The sequence below is a fragment of the Apteryx rowi genome, unplaced genomic scaffold (assembly GCF_003343035.1).
Source record: "Apteryx rowi isolate R43461 unplaced genomic scaffold, aptRow1 scaffold_55, whole genome shotgun sequence".
NCBI classification, from domain to species: domain Eukaryota; kingdom Metazoa; phylum Chordata; class Aves; order Apterygiformes; family Apterygidae; genus Apteryx; species Apteryx rowi.
Window position 1 is genome coordinate 1,317,911 of NW_020450816.1, and position 20,993 is coordinate 1,338,903.

General features: G+C 40.1%; 1 protein-coding gene across 2 annotated transcripts in view; it reads right to left on the minus strand.

Moving 5' to 3' along the window:
• The window catches only part of TNIP3 (TNFAIP3 interacting protein 3), a 73,494-nt gene that overhangs the window by 15,810 nt on the left and 36,691 nt on the right, over nucleotides 1-20,993 (minus strand). The window contains exons 4-10 of one of the 2 annotated variants that reach the window (XM_026081491.1): nucleotides 20,902-20,988; nucleotides 19,334-19,423; nucleotides 18,132-18,197; nucleotides 16,711-16,842; nucleotides 12,674-12,802; nucleotides 4,752-4,868; nucleotides 1,570-1,695 (exon numbers count right to left, since the gene is read on the minus strand). In XM_026081491.1, the coding sequence (XP_025937276.1) occupies nucleotides 1,570-1,695; nucleotides 4,752-4,868; nucleotides 12,674-12,802; nucleotides 16,711-16,842; nucleotides 18,132-18,197; nucleotides 19,334-19,423; nucleotides 20,902-20,988 (747 nt within the window). The remainder of the gene's footprint in view (nucleotides 1-1,569; nucleotides 1,696-4,751; nucleotides 4,869-12,673; nucleotides 12,803-16,710; nucleotides 16,843-18,131; nucleotides 18,198-19,333; nucleotides 19,424-20,901; nucleotides 20,989-20,993) is intronic. The other variant, XM_026081492.1, reaches the window with a different exon arrangement.

Here is a 20,993-nt window from a genome sequence, read left to right on the forward strand (position 1 = left end):
GAGTTTAAGAAATGGAGATTTTACTTTACTTCAATGCATCTGTGGGCCAGTACTTCAGTTACATCCAACAACAAGGCACAGGAAAATAAAAGTATACCTGCTGCTGTAACTGCCTTTCTATTTGCTCCTTTTCTTTGAAACAGGTCTTAAACTGTGGAGAAATGAAATATTCACCCTGAAAAATCAATGGCTTGAAAGCAACATCCAAAGCTGTTCCTGTTGACAAAATGCAGGGACAGTCAAGTTCAACACACACATCACGCAGCACTTTGTACTGCCCTTAGGTCATGGATTGCAGACGACATTTCTCCTGGTCCAGAGGAGGAGCGGGAAGGAGTGGGAAAGGCTGTGAAAGGTTCTCACAGCTTACACTGACCAGCTGGGGCTGTGCAAGAAATTATTTAGTCATGGGTCGCTGAGCAAAGCAAAAATATAAAGGAAGAAAGTGCCTCTATGTACTCTGTCTCCTGCAAAAAAACATTTCTTTAACTTATTAAAACACCCAGGACATGGCTAGGGAGCGGAGGAAAAATATCTAAAAGTTATTGCATGTAATACTAATAGATTTCTCTTAGGTACTTCTATATGCCTAGGATGCCTTGAATGGCAAATCATAACATTCCCTCCAGCACTGCTATTTCTACATTGGCACGAAATGTTTCCAGGTATCTGTAAAAACATTGACTGGTCTGGGGTCTTACTGCAGCAGTGCCCAGCATCAATCAGGATGTCCAACCTGCTCTCCACTCCAGCTGATGGGAGCGAGGAGCACGTGACAGCATCTGCAGGGCTCTCCAGCAGCTTGCTCCTGATCCTATTGCAAGACCCTATTATGACTGATGCATTGGTTTGTTAAGAACAAGCCGATACTGCAGTTTGTTTCACAACAGAAAGTTGAGAAGTACAATAAATCATCACAGAGCATTTTGGTAATCTGCCATTCCTTTAAAACATTACACAATTTTGTCAAGACAGGAAACCTCGAAATTTCATCATTTTTAAAGAGGGTTGAGAAAGCTCAGATTTTTGCATGCTATGATTTTGCTTTGGCTTCCTGAATGTTTGTGAACTGACACTACTCTGAAGAGATAAAAAGGATGTTGCAACAAAAAATTATTGCAGAGGCTGCTCAACTTACTTGGATAGAGACTTTTTTTTTTCCTGTCAGTGATATTAATATTAATCTGTAATTCCACTGCAAAGGTCAGCATTCATTACAGAAGCTTTTTATTTCAAGCATTGGTTTGATGTCACAACTCTTTTATCAAGTGCCAGTGAAAAAATCAACAGTTCTCTGGATTTGTTTTTGTTTTTTCCCTCCCGTTTTAAGATATATTTGAAGAGTCTTTGCAATAACACTCCCTTCATCTACTTCATTTGGAAGAAGTCTCTAATCATTTCTGATCTTCTTACGGCATTACTTCAGAATGATTTCATCCCAGGTGGTGACCTCACATAAAATCCAATGTCAATTAATGGAAGCCAGAAAGCCTTGGGTTGTGTGAAAAGCGAGAAAATAAAAATAAAATGCACATGTGCTGGCAATAGTAACTTTCTTTTGACTCATACCTGAGAATTTAGTTTATTCAGTTGAGACTGTAAACCCTTGTTAATTTTCTGCAGTGCTTCTTTCTCCTCATTAAGTCTTTCTCTGTCAGATCTCTCCTTCCTGAAGTCTTCTTCATATATTTGTACCTGCAATCATTATCATTGAGTATTTGAATTTTGGTAAAGCCACAATAGCAATTTTCATCTACTTTGTTTGGTTACTTCTTAAACATTTGACGAGCAATGCAATGCATCCTAAAAGGATCCCTGTTCAGAATTCTGCACCCAAAGGGTTTCCTTTGTCTCTTTTTATAAAGATTATAAAGTGACAAGCAATGGCTATTTTCCAATGGTACACATCAATCAAAACAGTCCACAGCTTCAGTATTCATAGGCCTTTGTAATTTAAAAGACTGACTAAGGGATATCCATTTTTAAAGATTAAAAAGAAGATAGCAAATACTAAGGACATGAAAATTCCTAAGGGATGAACAGCGGTAGACAAAAATTTTGCCAGTAATTTTTCTAGTTTTCCCTTCAATTATGAACACTTAACTCCCACCTTGCATCTCGGATGCAAGCAGTTAGCATCCTGTAGCAGATGGGAGGTACTGGCAAAACAGGGAAAACTGACTTTTATCATGCAGTCTGACAGAATATTATCACTTCATTATCACAACCTATTGATGAGCCAGCATGATAAAATAACATTCTGCTCTTTTCACAACCCACCGAATGCCATGTGACAAGCTTGGCCTTGATGTTACTTTGCCATATGCCTTTTTGTAGTTGTCTGCAGTTGTACCTTTTTCACAGCTTCAGCTCTCCAGTGAAGGTGTGGCCCAAAGGATTAAACTGCAGAACAAGTGATAGTATTAAGAGCCATTATTAGGGATTTCTTTCTGATCACTGTTATGGCCTCAGAAGTACAGACAGGATGGCCAGAAGACTTGGACTGGTCAGGACAGTCATGGAATTTAGACCTCTGTTGGAGCATCATAGAAGAAAAAAAAAATCCACAGGAGGTCATCTTGCCCCAGATATTAGAAACTGTATGTGGAAAAAGTAATTGCCCACGTATCTTTTGTCTGCAGTATGGGAGTTCTGATTCACCCTCTCAAACTGCAGCCCAAAAAAATCTACCTGCCTCGGTTTGGAGGCAGAGGGGAAGATTATTTACACAGTGCAAAATGGAAATAGGGAGGTTTGATCCTGTCACTAGATGATAAGCTGCCTTTTATCACCGAGGGATGCAACGGCTTGTCTCTTGTTATGTCACCTAGTACTGAAGTCATAGCACTGCATCCCATTTTAAAAAATCTGATCACCTGACACACAGTGCATGGTTTCAGAAGCAAAATACAAACCCAGAAGTTAACTGGTGGTTGGCTAAAGAACTAAGCCAGGCAACTTATGGGCAGGCATCTACCCGATCAGAACTTCAAGACTGGTGGCACTTCTACTGACAGATATAGCAAAACCCACACTGATGTGGAGATTACCATCAGAACTGGTCCTTTCAGCTGGTCACTAGAGCCTGCTGATGGGCTATTTTAAAGAATTTGCTTGCTGCTGCTCATGCATTGCCCATAGTACAGATCTAGTTTTTCTTTTGCAGGCATCAGTACTTCACAGTAAGCCTAAAGAAACGTTAATACCGCAGGAAAAGAAAATAGCCAATCCCGTGTTATATTAATTATTTTCATTACTTGCCTGTTGCAGCTAATTTTTGCAAGGTTTTTTTGCACTTGACTAGATATAATTCCCTTCCTGAATAACACTGTGTAAAAACAGAACACAGGCTTTCTGTGTGGCTGCTTGGAGACAGCTCCACAGCCTATACCTGAAGGATGCATAAGTGGTGCTGACCCTCAGAAGCAGAGGCATAGCTGTCACTCACAGAAATCTAGGTCTCTTGCACCCCTGTTCTTCTGTACGCTTCTCTCCTAGGTATTTCTTCATTTCATTTCTTCTGATTCATTCTCTGCTGTCTCACCTCCCTCCCCCTCCCCAGCTGCATGATCTGTTGAGATTGCAAGGGAACAAACTATCACATTTGTGCTGTATATTCTGTTGCCCTGAGAAAGGGGGAACACTTCCCTCCCAAGGAGTGAATGCCTTCATCACTTGTGTAGTGGCCAGGGATGGGCTGATGACAGCCAAACTATGGTGGGACTCTGTCACGTTCATGTTTGTCTCACAGGTTCCTCTTCCATACAGTTATAGCCTTCCGCTCCATTTCGTGCAGAGGGAAGTCTGGACTGACTGTATTGATTTATACAACTAGAAAAATACATTCATAAAATGGTTTCCCCATGAGAATTCTGAAAAAAATTGGTTTACTCTATTTTATTGTGTAGAATGAAATAAGTCATTACTGTAGAATCAAGTGCAGGATTTTATTCTCAAGCATGTGGCAAGCATTACATTAGAGAGCAAAATCTGGCTTTGCTGTCAAACGTGACAGAAACAAGTATTTTATTCCCACTGAATAAAATTCCCATTCGGATCACATCCATTTGTGTGTCAATAACATTAACTCTAACACTGTCCAGGATGACAGACCTAAAATGTAAAATTATCTGAAGAGTATCATGTTTTTAAACAGATTCTTTCATATGGAGAGATAGAAAGAAAGAGTGCACAAAGAACTTACATTGTTCAAAATGAAAAAAAAAAAAAAATGCTTCTCTATACTGACCGGTATGTAGGTTACAGATGCAAATGTTTTACCTCACACTTTGAACTGCAATACCAAGAAACACTGATTTTCCAAGAGTAGGATTCTTATATAATTCGCTAAACTTTCAACTTCTAAGAAATAAGGAGCAGAAGACACAAGTAACAGATTCATAGGCAACTCATGAAGTTTAGCATTCTCTCCCTGGATGAAACTTCATCCCTAACAGAGAGCTACCAGGACATCCTTGAGGGTCATGAGACCTCTGCATTCTGATGCTTCAAGATGGACACAAGGCTTTGTTCCAGTCCTTTGCAAGGACTGAATTTCACTTTATGGTGTGATGACTGCATCTTAAAAAAACAAAACAAAAACAAAAACCCACCATTTGAGTGGACTATAGCTAAGCTGTTTCTTCCTTTCAAAAGCAGTATATAGCAATTCTACCAGACACAGTTCTTAGGAGAAAGGGCAAAACGACACTGCTTTAAGTTCAACCAGATTTACTTCCAGTTGTTCTCACCTGCTGTCTGAGAACTTCAAGTTGAGTTCGCATGTCCTCAAGGCTGTTCCTGTCAAACTTTTCTGAAGGAGTCTCAAGAACAGAGGAGTGTTGCTTTTTCAACATATCCAGAAGGGCCTGCAACGTAAAACAGCAAACTCATTATATTGAGATTCACCACATCAAACAAATTCTTTTTAAATCATGAAAATGTTTGCTCTCACAGATTAAAGTGAGCCAAGGATTTTTTTTTCCTTCACTTGGAATTGTTTCAATGATATAAACTGGATATAAACACTGTGAAATACAAATATACATGTCTAGGTCCAAATTTTTAAAGTGCCCGCACTACATCCATGAACTTGAGACAGTGTAGTTTAGGAGACTGTGCTTTTATTTACAGCTATAACTACATTTACGTACGAAAATTAGAGTTGCAACTCTCATTCAGAAATACCATTTCCCAGTGCACATCAGAATTTGGGGAAAACCAGGTGTCTAAACTCAGAAGAGGCCAAAAAACCCCCAAGAATTAAAGCAATATTCAGTCATGGCCTAAAAATGTGACTACAGTAAAGTTTGATTCAAACACTTTTTGTACTAAGAATACAAATTTCCACAACAGGAACCAAAGTCAAAACTCTGGCTGAAAGGAAGTTATGCAGTCTCTATAACCTACCACTAGAGGGAGTCATGTATACACAACTACACTAATATACTACAGCTACTCTCTTTTTTAGTCAAATTCTGCCACGGTTCTTCGCAGACTTCATTTATTTTTAATAGTATGCCACTGCTCTCCCTTGGACTGGAATGATTTTTAAACAATTCCTACTCCTCTCTGTCCATAAATACACATTACGCTCACACATATCTCACTCACTCTAACACAAACACCCACCATTTGGTTTTGGTACCTTTCAATGCCTCTCAAGGAAGATACGGACTGGGTTAACTTTACCCATTTAACTTTATCCCTCTTGGGAGGTCGATTCCTGCTAACTCTCCCCAGCAACCCCTGGCCGGCCATGCTCTCTTCATCTCATAAGAGAATGGGGAAAAATAATTCTCTCAGGCTGGGGGGAGCGGCAGAGCAGGAATCTGACAGCTTTTGAGAGAACCAGTACCTACGGTAACCAAAGCATTAATATCACATATTTCATCTTCCATGAAGTGTTAAAAGAAAAAACAAACAAACAAAAAACAACAACAAAGACACCTTCCATGGGGAACGCAGAAGAGAAAAGGGAGGCATTTTATCTGATGAGCAGCTGTCTGTGACAACTGAAGAAGACAGATTGGTACAATACTGGAAGAGATATGTACCATGTCAATGCATGAATAAGGTTCAACATAAACATGAAGGGATGAAGCTTTGTTCAGGTAGCTTGCTGATTAAGCCTCCTTTTGCCCCTCTGAACCATTGCTAAGTGCTTTTAAGAAATGACATTTCAGTACTCTGCACAAATAGTAAAATAAGTAACAAAAACAAGTTACAAGGTGTTGTTTAGATTGGGAACAGATCGCCAACAGCAGCAAGGGTCAGTAAAGTTTAACAGGACCACAGTACATCCGAAAGTGAAATGTTCCCTGGTCAAGTCCACCTCAAATCCTTTCCCTGGCATGTGGCTTGTAAGTGTACTGCTTGGCACACATAGGGGTGAAACATGCTTTTATTCTTCTCTCTGTCTATGGGAGATACGTCTTAATCCTGCTGACAGTCACAGAATCACAAGAGCAATTTAGGTTACAGGGGAATTCTGGAGGTCATTTAGTCCAAAACCCTGCTCAAAGCAGGGCCAGTTAGATCAGGCTGCTCAGGGCCCATCAAGTTGAGTTTTGAGCATCTCCAGGGAGGGAGAGTTCACAGCCCCTCTAGGCAACCTGTTCTAATATTCGACCACCTTCATGATAAAAGAAGTGGTTCAGGTGATCTAATTCAAAAGGTAGCAATGTCGTGGTGTCTTTGCAACATACAATTTTCCCAGTCTTCTGCTCCATCCAGTTGTGTGGGGTTTTTTTGTTTTGTTTTGTTATACACACCTCTCTCTCTGTTTAAACTTTGCCACTAGGACATGTATATTTTACCGATGATAGCAATCCTGATGTTACTAATTGGTAATGCACATTTAAAAATGAAAGCATGTGTATGTACTTTATGAGTGGTATCAATTCAAACAAGTTTTCCTCCCAGCCTCTGCTGTAGCACTAGTCTGCACACGCACAAACGGAAGGAACGTGTGAATTTTCCTCCTATAGTATAATTAGACACAGCTCTCTGTTATAATAACCTTGTGCACATTCACTACGAAAAATTCACTGCTTATTTAGGAGCCTTCCACAGTCCTCATTTCCTAGAGATTTCCCTTACTTGCCCCTCCCATCCTTAGGTGCTATATGTAGTGACAAATCTAAAACATGTGTGAATACTTCCGAAAATCTCTGGAAGAACTACATTTTGTCATTTGCAAAGAAATTTCTGCCTCCCTCAGTTTATTTTTCTAATTTCTGCTCATAAACTGTTGACAATTCTCCTGATTCTTGAAAAAAAAAAAAAAGTCACTATATTGACTATTTTTCTTGCAGCTCTCTTCCTAAAATCATATCATAATATAGAAGTATTCGGAAAGATTTTTTTTTTTGAGGAGAAGGTTCTATATCTCAGGATTATGGAGAAAAAGTTTGAAAAATCCAGAAAATAGGAACCTCAAAAGCTTAAAAATAGATAAGAAACAGATGCAGCTTTTTTTAAACCTCATTTGGAAGCAACATTGTGAAATCCTGTTTTATCAGTTCTAATAAAATAAGAAATGACAACATGAATAAAGCTGAATCGGTTTAGGGTCTAAATCTGTGAGGAAAGATTACAAAGATAGTCTAAAGAGTGCTAGGTATGTGAAAAAAGTCAAATTCAGGTCATGGTAATGTTATTATTAGATCAACAGTGACTTATTGGGAATTATGTCATTATATGAGATTTGTAGTCCCAGGTATAAAATGGAAACTAAGCACTACTAAAGCTAATGCTTTAAAAATATGCCGGAATATTTTTTTCTTAACATTCCATTCACCTCTGAAATGACAAAGGTAAGACTATTTTAGTCATTTATGTAAGAAATTAAGATATTGCAGATCTGCTGCTTATAAAAAACTGAATAAAGTGAGCATGGGACACTAAAAGGAAAACTAAGCTATTTTAAATCTGCAACTAAGATTCTTAATTTCAAATAAGCAATTTTAAGAAATGACAAAAATTCTAAATGTCATCTATAATCCGTTCTGGATGCAATTTTCACTGATCATTTGGCTATTCCTACTTAATTAAAGGCCAAAGTGCAAAAAATAATCAGAAAATCTTATCTCAGAGAAACTGAAAATATATATAAGAAAAGGCTTTGGAGACAAATAGATGAATAATCTCAAGAAGAAGAAGAAATAAAATGCCTTTAGGGACTGGAGAAAGGATTTGATCCCCAGCAAAAGCTGCCCTTTGGAAATACAAGTGCAGGGTAAGACAGACAGTCAAACTGAGCTGTATGTCTTAAAAGAAATTAAACAATAAAAAGTTCTTTCACTATAAAAATAAAAATGAGTACAAGGAGGAAGGCACTATGCAGTGAGGCTGTAGGCAGGATTAAAGACAGTAGTTTCCAATAAGGATGATGATGCAGAGCACTGTGGCAGTGGCAGAGGATGACTAACAGTAAGGAACACATACAAATGAGAAAGAACTCGCAGCTTATTGAGTTAAACTCAGCTTAACTTAATGTAGTGTTAAATAATATTCATTCAGAAGTATTGAAAATTGGAACCTGAAATTACAAGACTAGCAGCACAAGAGTTTTCTGAGATTGTCAACATCAAAATGGAAGTGTTTGACTGAAAAATAACTAATGTGGTTCCCAAAGCTAAAAATGAGAAAATTGGTCCATGCAACTACACATCTCAATCTAACATCAAGAGCATGCAAGGCTTGAGAAGGAATTTTAAAGAGAATAGCTTTGGACATGAGAAGAGGGATGAAATGAAGCACTGGGCATATCTGTTTAACCTGGTATCCTTCATAAAAGGACAGATTTTCTTAACAGGGGATATACACTAGAGCTAATCAGCCTATGTTTTAATAACACATTTGAGATGGTGCCAAAAAAAGTTATCAATTAAGTCTGAGAGAAATGTGGCTAGTACTTAAACTATATGGTGAACAAGGAAATAGCTACAGGAAAGTCAACAAACTCGACTCATGGCACTGCAAACTATTTTGGCATTGCAATACCACTTCAATGTTGCAAACATCTAAGTAGGATCAAATCAAACATGATACTTTGGGTTCTCTGCATGAATGGATCAAAGTTAGATGAAGCTGAATGTAAAAAGTGTAATGTCCTTAAAAACAAATAGTAATACCATTCATAAACTGGGAGCTAATCAGTTTAAAAAGACTGAGATGAAAATCTGTGCATATTAGCAGGCATAGGTGTATTTTAAAAGACCAGAAGAGCTCAGCTAAAGTGACCCTAGGGAAAATACGATTGCTCTGTGCACCTATAGGAAAAGAGCAAGGGTAATGCAAGGAACAGATCTATTTGAGAATAAATGAATATAATCTGGCCAGACAAACCAAAACAAATTCAGACAGAACAAAACTGATGAAAGCTTCTATCGAAAAAAGGTTTACACTTCTAGAATAGCTTTCCAGCAGAAGCACAGTAGAAGCAGTTTAGGTATTTTTAAGGTAAAAGTTGTTCGATTTATGAAAATTCACAAGAACTTCAAGTCACTGAACCTGCAATAGCAGGGAACTAGACTTAAAAGGACAAAGAGGGTCCCCCTTCCAGTCTTACGCATACTCCTGACACTAGATTTGAAGAATGCAAATACACAGAAAATCAGTAATGCATTACGCTCATATGCAGGCTCAAGAGCAGTGCATCCCTATGAGTAGGAAGTCAAGCAAAGGAGGCAGGAGACCTGCATGGATGAGCAAGGAGCTCCTGGCAAAACTCAACCAGAGGAAGGAAGTATACAGAAAGTGGAAAGGGGGACAGGCCACTTGGGAGGAATATAGGAATGTTGTCAGAGTATGCAGGGATGCGACGAGGAAGGCTAAGGCCCATTTGGAATTAAATCTGGCGAGAGATGTCAAGGACAGCAAGAAGGGCTTCTTCAAATACATCAGTAGCAAGAGGAAGACTAGGGAAAATGTGGGCCCTTTGCTGAATGGGGTGGGTGCCCTGGTGACGAAGGATGCAGAGAAGGCAGAGTTACTGAATGCCTTCTTTGCTTCAGTCTTTACTGCTCAGGCCAGCCCTCAGGAACCCCAGATCCTGGAGGCAAGAGAGAAAGTCTGGAGAAAGGAAGACTTTCCCTTGGTGGAGGAGGATCGGGTTAGAGATCATTTAAGCAAACTTGACACCCACATATCCATGGGCCCTGATGGGATGCACCCACGAGTGCTGAGGGAGCTGGCGAATGTCATTGCTAAGCCACTCTCCATCATCTTTGAAAGGTCATGGAGAACAGGAGAGGTGCCTGAGGACTGGAAGAAAGCCAATGTCACCCCAGTCTTCAAAAAGGGCAAGAAGGAGGACCCGGGGAACTACAGGCCAGTCAGCCTCACCTCCATCCCTGGAAAGGTGATGGAGCAGCTCATCCTGGAGGCCATCTCCAAGCATGTGGAGGACAAGAAGGTGATCAGGAGTAGTCAGCATGGCTTCACCAAGGGGAAATCATGCCTAACCAATCTGATAGCCTTCTACGATGGAATGACTGGCTGGGTAGATGAGGGGAGAGCAGTGGATGTTGTCTACCTTGACTTCAGCAAGGCTTTTGACACTGTCTCCCATAACATCCTCATAGACAAACTCAGGAAGTGTGGGTTAGATGAGTGGGCAGTGAGGTGGATTGAGAACTGGCTGAATGGCAGAGCTCAGAGAGTTGTGCTCAGTGGCACAGAGTCTAGTTGGAGGCCTGTAGCTAGCGGTGTCCCCCAGGGGTCAGTCCTGGGTCCAGTCTTGTTCAACTTCTTCATCAATGACCTGGATGAAGGCACAGAGTGCACCCTCAGCAAGTTTGCTGACGATACAAAACTGGGAGGAGTGGCTGATACACCAGAGGGCTGTGCTGCCATTCAGAGAGACTTGGACAGGCTGGAGAGGTGGGCAGAGAGGAACCTCATGAAGTTCAACAAAGGCAAGTGCAGGGTCCTGCACCTGGGGAAGAATAACCCCATGCACCAGTACAGGTTGGGGGTTGACCTGCTGGAAAGCAGCTCTGCCGAGAAGGACCTGGGAGTGCTGGTGGACACCAAGTTAAGCATGAGGCAGCAATGTGCCCTTGTGGCCAAGAAGGCCAATGGTATCCTGGGCTGCATCAGGAAGAGTGTTGCCAGCAGGTCGAGGGAGGTGATTCTCCCCCTCTCCTCAGCCCTGGTGAGGCCACATCTGGAGTACTGCGTCCAGTTCTGGGCTCCCCAGTACAAGAGGGATGTGGCACTACTGGAGCAAGTCCAGCGAAGGGCTACAAAGATGATTAGGGGACTGGAGCATCTCTCTTATGAGGAAAGACTGAGAGAGCTGGGCCTGTTTAGCCTGGAGAAGAGAAGGCTGAGAGGGGATCTTATCAATGTGTACAAGTATCTGAAGGGAGGGTGTCGAGAGGATGGGACCAGACTCTTTTCAGTGGTGCCGAGCGACAGGACGCGAGGCAATGGGCACAAACTGAAACACAGACGCTTCCATCTGAACATGAGGAAAAACTTTTTCACTGTGAGGGTGACAGAGCACTGGCACAGGTTGCCCAGAGAGGTTGTGGAGTCTCCTTCTCTGGAGATATTCAAAATGCACCTGGATGCAATCCTGTGCAATGTGCTCTAGGTGACCCTGCTTGAGCAGGGGGGTTGGACTAGATGATCTCCAGAGGTCCCTTCCAACCTCAGCGATTCTGTGATTCTGTGGGGAACCGTGTTACATAAAATTGATATTTCATTTACAAGTGTGGTTTAATTGCCCATCTATCCTCATCCCAACAACATTATAAGATTATAATAAAGCAAAATAAAACATTGAAGCAAGGTGTTTTACAAACAAGACCTTGAATGAAAGTCACACTAAGGTTTTGAGCAAGTCCTGCCGATGCATTTTAAAAAGAGCTATAGACCACAAATTCCGTCAGATTTTTGTATATGGCAACATTACTCTTTTTGTCTTGACTTTCACGTCATGGCCCTCTAGCTTGTGCATCACTTAAAGTTATACAGCAATGGTTACTGCAGTGCATTTCCTCAGGAAGCGTTTGTGGTTCACCATGAAATACAAAATTGTTAGAAAACACCCACTGCTCTATGTGATCTTCTGATTAAACCAAGTTATGCTTATTACTTTCCCTCTGCTCAAAAAAAAAAAAATCTCCTTAAGCTATTTTACAGCAATTCCCTCAATTATATATATGTATACATATATATAAAAGACAGGAGCATATTTCCTATGCAGAGAAGCCATTATTCTCAAACACAAAACATATGTAGAAGAGTTTTAAAACTGTCTGAATTTTTTTTAATCGTAGTGTTTCACTGGATGCATATGAAAGTATCTTTGTGCCATTTCTCATTTTAAGGAGGGGGAACCTAAAGAGAGCTTAGATAGGACACATAGACAAGTTTTACAGGAGAAGCCAAAGTTTTTCTCAACTTTCCTCTTCCCAATGCAAACCCTACTACCTGCAAAGAGCAACATGCACATGTATTAGCTAAATTAAGCTCTTGCTTTTTTTCCCCAGCTCTCCGAATCTGTGACCTGTGGATTAACAGATTGCAAGTTTGCTACCATGAACAGGATGTTCATCCAACTTTAAAAAGGAAAGCACTGCACAGTGCCAGTGCCTGACAACAGAGACCCTATAATAAAAGGAAGAGTTCCTAGTCAGTGGCTCACTCTTGTTCGTACCTTATTGAGACGACTTATTTCACATTCATAGCGTTCTTTCTTTCTTATCATTGAGGCATTTTTTTCCTTCAGGAGCTTGTTCTCTTCCTTCATTTCATGGAGGGCACCAGTGAGGATCTTTATGTCTTTCTGGAAAGCAAAAATATATAGAGAAGGTTGCTGAAATGCAAATGGAAACATTTTTCATGAACAGTCTTCAGAATATCTGCTGTCTGGCAGATGTGCTGCATTTTTGTTGTCTCCCTTACCAGCAATTTTGGGGACAACAGGAAGGTGGATGGTTAATCAAAGCCTGACATGATAAGGTTTGTTGAGATTGTTCTGACCGCTCACAATATGACAAGATAGAGAAAACATACCAGACTAAATCCTCACTCTCTGCAGTTGCATAAAGGCATGATAAAGCTGGCAGGCCAAGGAGATTAGGAGCATACAGATGATCATCCCAATCCTGCATTAATCACATGTACTCATAACATAGGCAGAGTCAGAAGCCAGGGCAAGAGCCCAGAAGAGACCCAGCTGCTCCCAGTGTCATACAACATTGAAGACAACACCAGATGTCAGCATCACGTAGTCTGAGGGCTTTCTCCACTATACGAGCAACTGAGGCAGGTGTCAAGTATTGCTCAAGTGTTAGAAAGCTACAAATGCAGGCTTAAAAATCCTCCTTCCTTGACCCCATCACAGTTGTTGCTGACTTGAACTTGATACTACCTCGCATGTGCGTCTACCCTGTTTACACCCCAGCAATCTACCAGGAAGTTGTCCTTGCTTGCAAAGTATTTACACTAGTCTTTTAAGGTGGTGTTATAGGAATTAGTAGGATGGATTTGCCAAAGTTTAAATTTGATTCTCTTCTCCTATTGCTTTCAGTGCGGTATTTTCAATTTACAATGCAGGGAGCTAAGATCTGAACCAGATCCTGAAGTAAATGTCACTGTGTAAGACCCCCCTCCTTTCTCTCACAGAGTAATGCATTCATCGCTAGTCTGCTTTTGTCAGATTGTCTTAAACCAAAGCTGTTCAGACATATGTAACAGAATGTCAGTTTGTCCACTATTAAAAGCCCTGCTTTATCTCCACTAAAAACTCCTTTAAAAAAAAAAAAAAAAAAAAAAAAAAAAAAAAAAGTATTTCTTTCAAATATTGCTCTGCAGCTGCTTTATGTGATAAAGAAATAAGATCCAACAATCCCATGCACAGGAGACCATACGAATTATTCTTCTGTGCAACAGGCTTACCTCTTACTAGGTATTTACTGTCTGTGCTCATGAGAAGTGAATCACAGTGTGCACACTGAACCACTGAAAAAACACCCTGGAGAAACTGTCACTTCCACACGGGGTGCCTTTATTTTCCTTTGTTCTAGGTTACTTGTTCCACTTCATTTTCTCAAAAACAGTAGACAGGATTAGCAGGGCATCTCTGCATTACTTAAGTACAGGAGCTAACTCAAGTTGATACGTGTATGTGTGTTTTCAGACATTATAAAACAAAAACAACCCTCCTCCCCCACCCCCTCACCCCACCTAAAAGCCTTATAGATGTTTAACTCTATTCTTCCCACAGCATTTGCCATCCTCTTTTCCTAGCTCCTAGCACATGTTCTCCTTCTCAGACAGAGATACCTTGGGGAACCTGGCCATTTATAACTAAGGAATTCCAGTTTGTTCAGGTTTTTGAACCATCTGAATTGTTATTATCTTATTGCCTCTTATTTGACATTCAGTCTTGGCTGTTATGGCACCTAGACATTCCAGTGAGTAGTCAGGTCTTTCCTTACAGGCCATGGGTACATGCTCATACCTAGAGAGAACAAGAGACTTTTAAACCCCCAGAACAGCCAGTTTTCCTCTGTGGGATATGGAGTACATGGGGACAGATAAAGTTAAATTTACATTATGACTCTGGGAGAGCAATACCTCCAGGCGCACCAAAACGGAAAAACAGCCCTGTAAGCAGCAGCCTGTAAACTGTCCCAGGGTTGTTCCTTGCTGTTGGTTTACCTGAATGGCTCAGCTGATCACCTGGCCAACAGCTAGCCTGAGTGAACACATTCAAAAGGTTCTGTCAGGCTGCTGGTCTAGATGAGCAATTAGAGAAGAAATATATTATTACTCTACTCTGGCAATAGCCCTGTGCAACCTATCCCAGCTCTGTGGCTATAGGGAGGCAAGTAAAACATTTAAAAGAAAAAGGGTTGTTATCATCCAAGAAAAAAAATAAAGAAAAAAACATAAATGAGGGTATGAAGGATGTTAGTTGCTATAGAAAAAGTCCTACAAATTTAACCTTGGTATATCTGTCAACCTGGGCCCCTTCAGCACCTACTGAACGTTAAAGCAATAAGCCTGCTCACATGTTCTCTGGCTGAACACATCTTTAAGCATCTTGATGAATAAGCATCTGGAACTGCTTTTTCTTCAGCTAACTCCAGGGGCAGCATAGCCTAACATGAGTTTGCACAACTGCTGACATGGCTGTTGCATCCATGTTGCTCATTCAAAATTTTCCACTTTTAGCAGCTACCAGCTGCAAAGGGATAGGCCTCCTTCATCCTTGCAGGAGGCTCACAAATCAAAGAAATTCAGAGTAAGTAGAAACACTTGCTGGCTGAGTATATAATGTATAAATTCCTGATCCAAGGCTGAAGTTCCAAGCAGGTTACCTCATCCCCCTAAGAGATTTTTGGATTATACTGTTATTTTATTCATTATTCAGGTATGTAATAAGAATGAGCAGTACTCTTTTCAATTTTTTATCTTTCAAAAAGTAGCTACTGGTATTTTTCACAGCTGTCATACATTAAAGGGTTGGAAGTAAAAATCTCAGTAGCATGAACAAGAAAGAAAGATTGTCTTGCACTGGACTCCACACTCAAAGGGCAAACACAGGCAGTGATTCAGAAAGCTCATAATAATATGGTTTGCTCTAAAGCATGTAAACAGGCCTATTGGTTTGAAATTCAGCACATGCTTACCTAAGACCATACCATAACAGATAAGCAAATAAGATGAATGTTCTGCTTATGAAGATAAATTTTAGGGCTTTGCACTTTTTTTTTTTTTCCTGCGGCAGCTAACATGCATCTTATCTGAGCATGGAAGTGATGCATTTGCCACATTGTTTCAGGTTTGTTTCATGTCATCAAGTTTCCCATGAGAATAGAGAAGCCTGACTTCAGCTGTTAGAACTCCATCCAGAAAATGTCGTAAGAGGTTATGAAGTGTGAGGTACCACAAAATCAAATGAGATTAGCAAGCACTATACTCTGTAGTGCTTGTAAGGTAGGGCAAACACAAACTTCTGTGTATACATTTGACATATATCTGCTGATCATTTAGGTTGGTGGGTTTACTTGGGTGGGAATTCAGCTTCCAGGATGTACCTTTAGATGAAAAAGTCTACACAACAGCTGATGCCTAAGGAGTCTCGAGACATGTCTAATCAACCTCAGGATGAGTTGAACAGCTCTCTAGAATAGACAACTACAGCTGATCAGCTGAACTGCTTTCAACACTAACGACTGTACTGATTACATCTCTAATCTCTAAGGGGAGCTCGGATAGCAGCTCACATGTAAAAGCCTACACTGTCAATACCAAAATTTAGGTGTCTGGAACTGAATTTCATTCCTTCAGTATATATGTTCATGCATTTTGTATAACATTCCTATCTCATTTGAAATCACTGAAGTGTTTTCTTTCATGTGGCACAAAGTTGTTCACCCACAAACTGAACAGTTAGGAAGGAAATCTCTGCAGAATTCGTATCAATCTGCTCTTTACTCCCCCACACATACTATGCTCTCGGCCAATTTCTTTGGAAATGACTGTCTCTCTATACATAGCCCTCTGATCAGAAACAAGATCAGCCACTGCCTTGGATATAATATTGAAGAGCATTCAACACCACAAGCTCATCTAACTGCCACGCTACAACCCACACTGTGTCACTCACTAGAAAAGAAAGAGAAAAAACAAGACAGCATTCAACATTAAGAACAAACAGGGTAACAGAGTGCATCCTCCTACCATTTCCTGCAACAGCCCATCTCTGTCCAGGTATCGCAGGCTCTCATTTTCTGGATGATTTTGATGCCTCTCTTCCTCCAGCTCACTGACTCTCCTCTGTGACATGTCCAGTTTTGCTTTCATTTCTGCCAGCTGAAAAGCAAACAACATACCTGGTGGGCTGACTGGGGATCCTGAATGGCACAGCATCCCTAAGGTGCCTCCAGCTCCTTCTCAGCTGTCAGCAGATTAGGGTAAAGAAACGGATCCGGGTGGGCACAAAGTTTCCAAGCACTTATTTCCCCCTCCCCACCTCCAAGCCCTACTGCTCTGTGTGCAGTGAAGATCCTTAATGATTCTGGGCAATTTCTCTGTTAGTGTTAACCCAGTTGGCTCTAGTACCGATTTTGCTGCCAAAGGACATCTGTCATGGGTCTATCCCCATTTATGAATTCTCCATTTAATGTTCTTTTTCTTTCTCTTTGCAATGGGGACTCCTTCCGCAGTGGTGAACATCCAAAGACATCTAATCAGAGGCATAATATTAAATGTGGAAGAGCCAATCAAATTCTTCTCTGTGCAAGAAATTCAAGAAAGAAATGATCCAGATCTCTGTAAAGCTTACTAAGAAATATTGGAGATAAAGTTTTCTTTCTAAGCACATGATGTCACTTTGAAAACTTCCTTTTCATAGAAAGAAGCAAGAGATGAGAAGTGTCAGCCACTGAAACAACTTGCTTTCTGGAATATCAAACAAAACTGTAAGCAGCCAGCTTCACTAAGCAGCCAATTACAATGTCTGTGACAAAGGTGCCAAACAGCAGAAGCAAGGAATGAAAGCTATGCCAATGGCATCTTGACAAAAAAGGAAATAAAAAGTATCAACTTACAACCATTTTAATAAAAAGTTTTTATACAGGGTGGTTTCTCAAGGATAAAAACCCTCTGTACACGTAGAGGGTGGCATTCACTGAGGATTTATCTGAGAGCTTCCCTATTACAGAGAGCCCTAGTGAGCTTCCAGGCTTCACAGGCCGCAGTGGAAGGCAAGAGGAAGTAGAAGAGACGAGATGAGAACCAATAGATATGTGACAATGAAGAGCAGGGCCTGGGCACACCAGACACTGCAGGCTAGTTTTTAGGGAACTGTGCTTTCCAGCGTGAGGGATTTCTATTACCTTGTGAAAGGTAGGAAGATTTCTGCTGTTATGTCCACCACCATGGTCCCTACTATTTTAGAAATGACCTGCTTCCCTGGTCATTTTGACCTACTGAAGAGTGTATACACATTAGCTTCACTTCTGTTATGAAGCTTTTTTTACCCTGTGTGAGCTAAAGACAAAGTAAATGTGATACCTTTTTTTTCAGATACTGACTAGAGCTATGGCTTAACTAACAGCAGGTGGCGTTCATATTCCAATAGAAGTAGTCAACATTTTTACCTTTTTTTCATAGTGCTGTTTCATACTTCTAAACTGACGATCCCATTGCTTGTTCACCTCCAGAAGCTGTAATTGTCATCAGGAATCCACAGTAAGCAACCCTTGTTTCATCATTCTCAATTAATAAAGAATAAGCTGGCTTTCTAATCCTCTAGCTATGAATGTTCACAGCCTCCTCATTATCTGGCCTGCTCATATCAGGAAAAGCAAGTCTAAAGTTTGGCAAGCTTTTTGGCCCGTCTGCCAGCTCTTTGCTATTTCGGTTAAGGTGTGTGAATGTTCAGGAAGTAACATTCAGGAAACATGCAACTACACGATAAACTACAGGCGAATCATTCGTAACACTGTACAAATCACAATTCCTAAGTGGCCAGGGACTTTCTTGTTAGTTTGCTTTAAGTTACATGCATATATTTACAATTTAAAGGTCACTGACTTCAAACAAGTGAACTGAAGACTCTGATTAAATGGAATTTTTACTTTGTGCAAACCCTGCTTGCCTTTTTCAATACTACTAAGCAACTGAGCGAGCCTCAGATGGGGAAGATTGGCCAGTACCATGCAAGTAAGCAGCAGGAGCAAAGTCAGTGTGTGTGTGTGTGCATTTTTATAGTTTGCATTTGGAGAAAGCCAAGCAGCTCTCTCAGAAGCATGCTGCTTTGTGGGATACAGGGTCACTTTATAGGATGTTCAACAAGAGAATAACTTTTGTTTTTCTGCTACCTGCGACTAAGGTTCCATTTGTTACTACTCACAGTGATTCCTTGGCCTTTACAATGGAGATTAATAAGAAAGTTTCTGTGTCATACAAATTTCTGCTCTTCCAAATTCATAGCCGTGTTACAATAGGGCATCATTTATTTTTAGCAACAGCTGCCCAAATATAACTCTGCCTAGCTTGGTAAATAAAAGTAGGACTATAGGAATTAATTTAAACATAAGTTTAAGTGCTTACAGGCCTGGGGCTGTTAAGAAATGCAATGCATCAAGTCTCCAGATAGAAATTTTCCCTCAATAATGCAGGACTAGATTTTCATAGATAAATCATAGGCCTTATTGGACTTGCTGGTGAAACCAATTGCAGCATATGCACAGTGTAAGTAACGGTGATAATACATTCAGTGATTTTCTGCCCTGGAATTATTACTAATATTGAAAGGTCTATCTCAGAGGTTATAATTGTGAGGGATACTTAAGATTACCTCTCCTCTCTGTCTTTCCAGTGAGAGGATCTGTTTTTCCACAGAATCAGCTGATATAGTCGTCTTTTTGGTCAGAAATGTGTGCTTTGACTGGAGAAAAAAAGTATTTAAAAATGAATACTTTCAGCATCCTCTCCCCAAGTCAAGGTTATCATATGAAACTCCCATCCACCCTGCCATGTGCCCATAAAGAAATATTAAAATAGTAATATTTTCTTACATGGCATTTATATTTCAGTTCCTTTATACCTGTTGATAGCAGATCCTGAAGTGTATACCTGCTTTAAGCCTCACTTATTCTGTGCTTTAATGCAGCCATTATGCAAACAGAAACTGAAATAAACAGAATTATGTCTATTTGCACCATCTGAGATGTAGAAAACAAAACAGGAATTCAATTATCTCACAGATGGCAGTATAAACAAGTAGCACAAGCCACAAAAATTGAACATAAGTTAAAGCAGGTATAATTAATTAGCATTAAAGTAATTAGTACTGTTGCCCCATTAAGTGTTTGCAGGGTCAAGGTCATATTTTTTAGCACAATGGGTTCAAAACAAGCAATAAAGAAAATGAATGGGCCTTTTGGAACTATTAGGAAATTGGTCCAACCTCAAATTTTTTCATCTTTTTAAACATGGGGGTTCGTCCATGCAGGACAAAACAGCTAAAGCCCTCAATTTTATAATGGTAATGAAGTAGATCATAATTTCCATGAAGTTTCTACGGATTCTCATAAAAGCAAACATGTGATCTACTAGATATAATTTTTTATATATATACATATACACACACAGATGCATACAAACACACAAAGTAAGAGAACTGTCCTTGGAAAAAAGGTACATATTCAGGAAAGTTCACTGTGTCAGATACCTGGTCATTTGAAGAGAGATTTTTTTTTCCCCCCTCCCTAGTCTAAATTCTCAACCAATAACATGAGAAACTGAAGAATAAAGTCTGAGCACTTCTGAGGTCTTAAGTCTCCCAAAAATCAAAATTTTTTCTTCAACTAGAGAAGTTAACACCAACCACCAAAGAAGAAGAAAACAAGACTGTTCTCTATACAAAATTGACCTTGTTGGCACAAGATGCTTAACTTAAAGTATCTGAAGCAATTGAATAGCTCCACAGACTGCAGTGTATGCATTGAATTGTTTTCAACAATCAGAACCTTAGCCATATATTTAAGCGTATAAGGAGTCCTGTTATGGTCAATGGGATGGCTCACAAATAGCCGTATAAACACTCAGTACCAACTGGCCCAAATACTGCTCTCTGAAATTGCTGGGCCACTGAAATGAACCACTTTCTACCCTTTCTATAACAACAAATTAAAATGACCAGATACTTTTAGGAAAAAGAAATACTAAGGAAGATTTTCTAAGAATGCCACATCTAAAAATATTTCTGACATTTTCTTCTACTTTCAAACAGCATAAATCATTCAGACAAATCTACTATAACTCATGTCAATCTACAAAGCGACACACATGATATATCCATTACTTTAACCCATTCCTGTTAATTAGACAGCATTTCAGAGGACAGGTGAAACATTCACTTACTTCTAACTGGTCGGGTGATGCTTCCATTTCATTCACATCTGCCCATGCACATCCAAAATGGCTTGGAGCATTCGTTTCGCTACAGGTCTTTG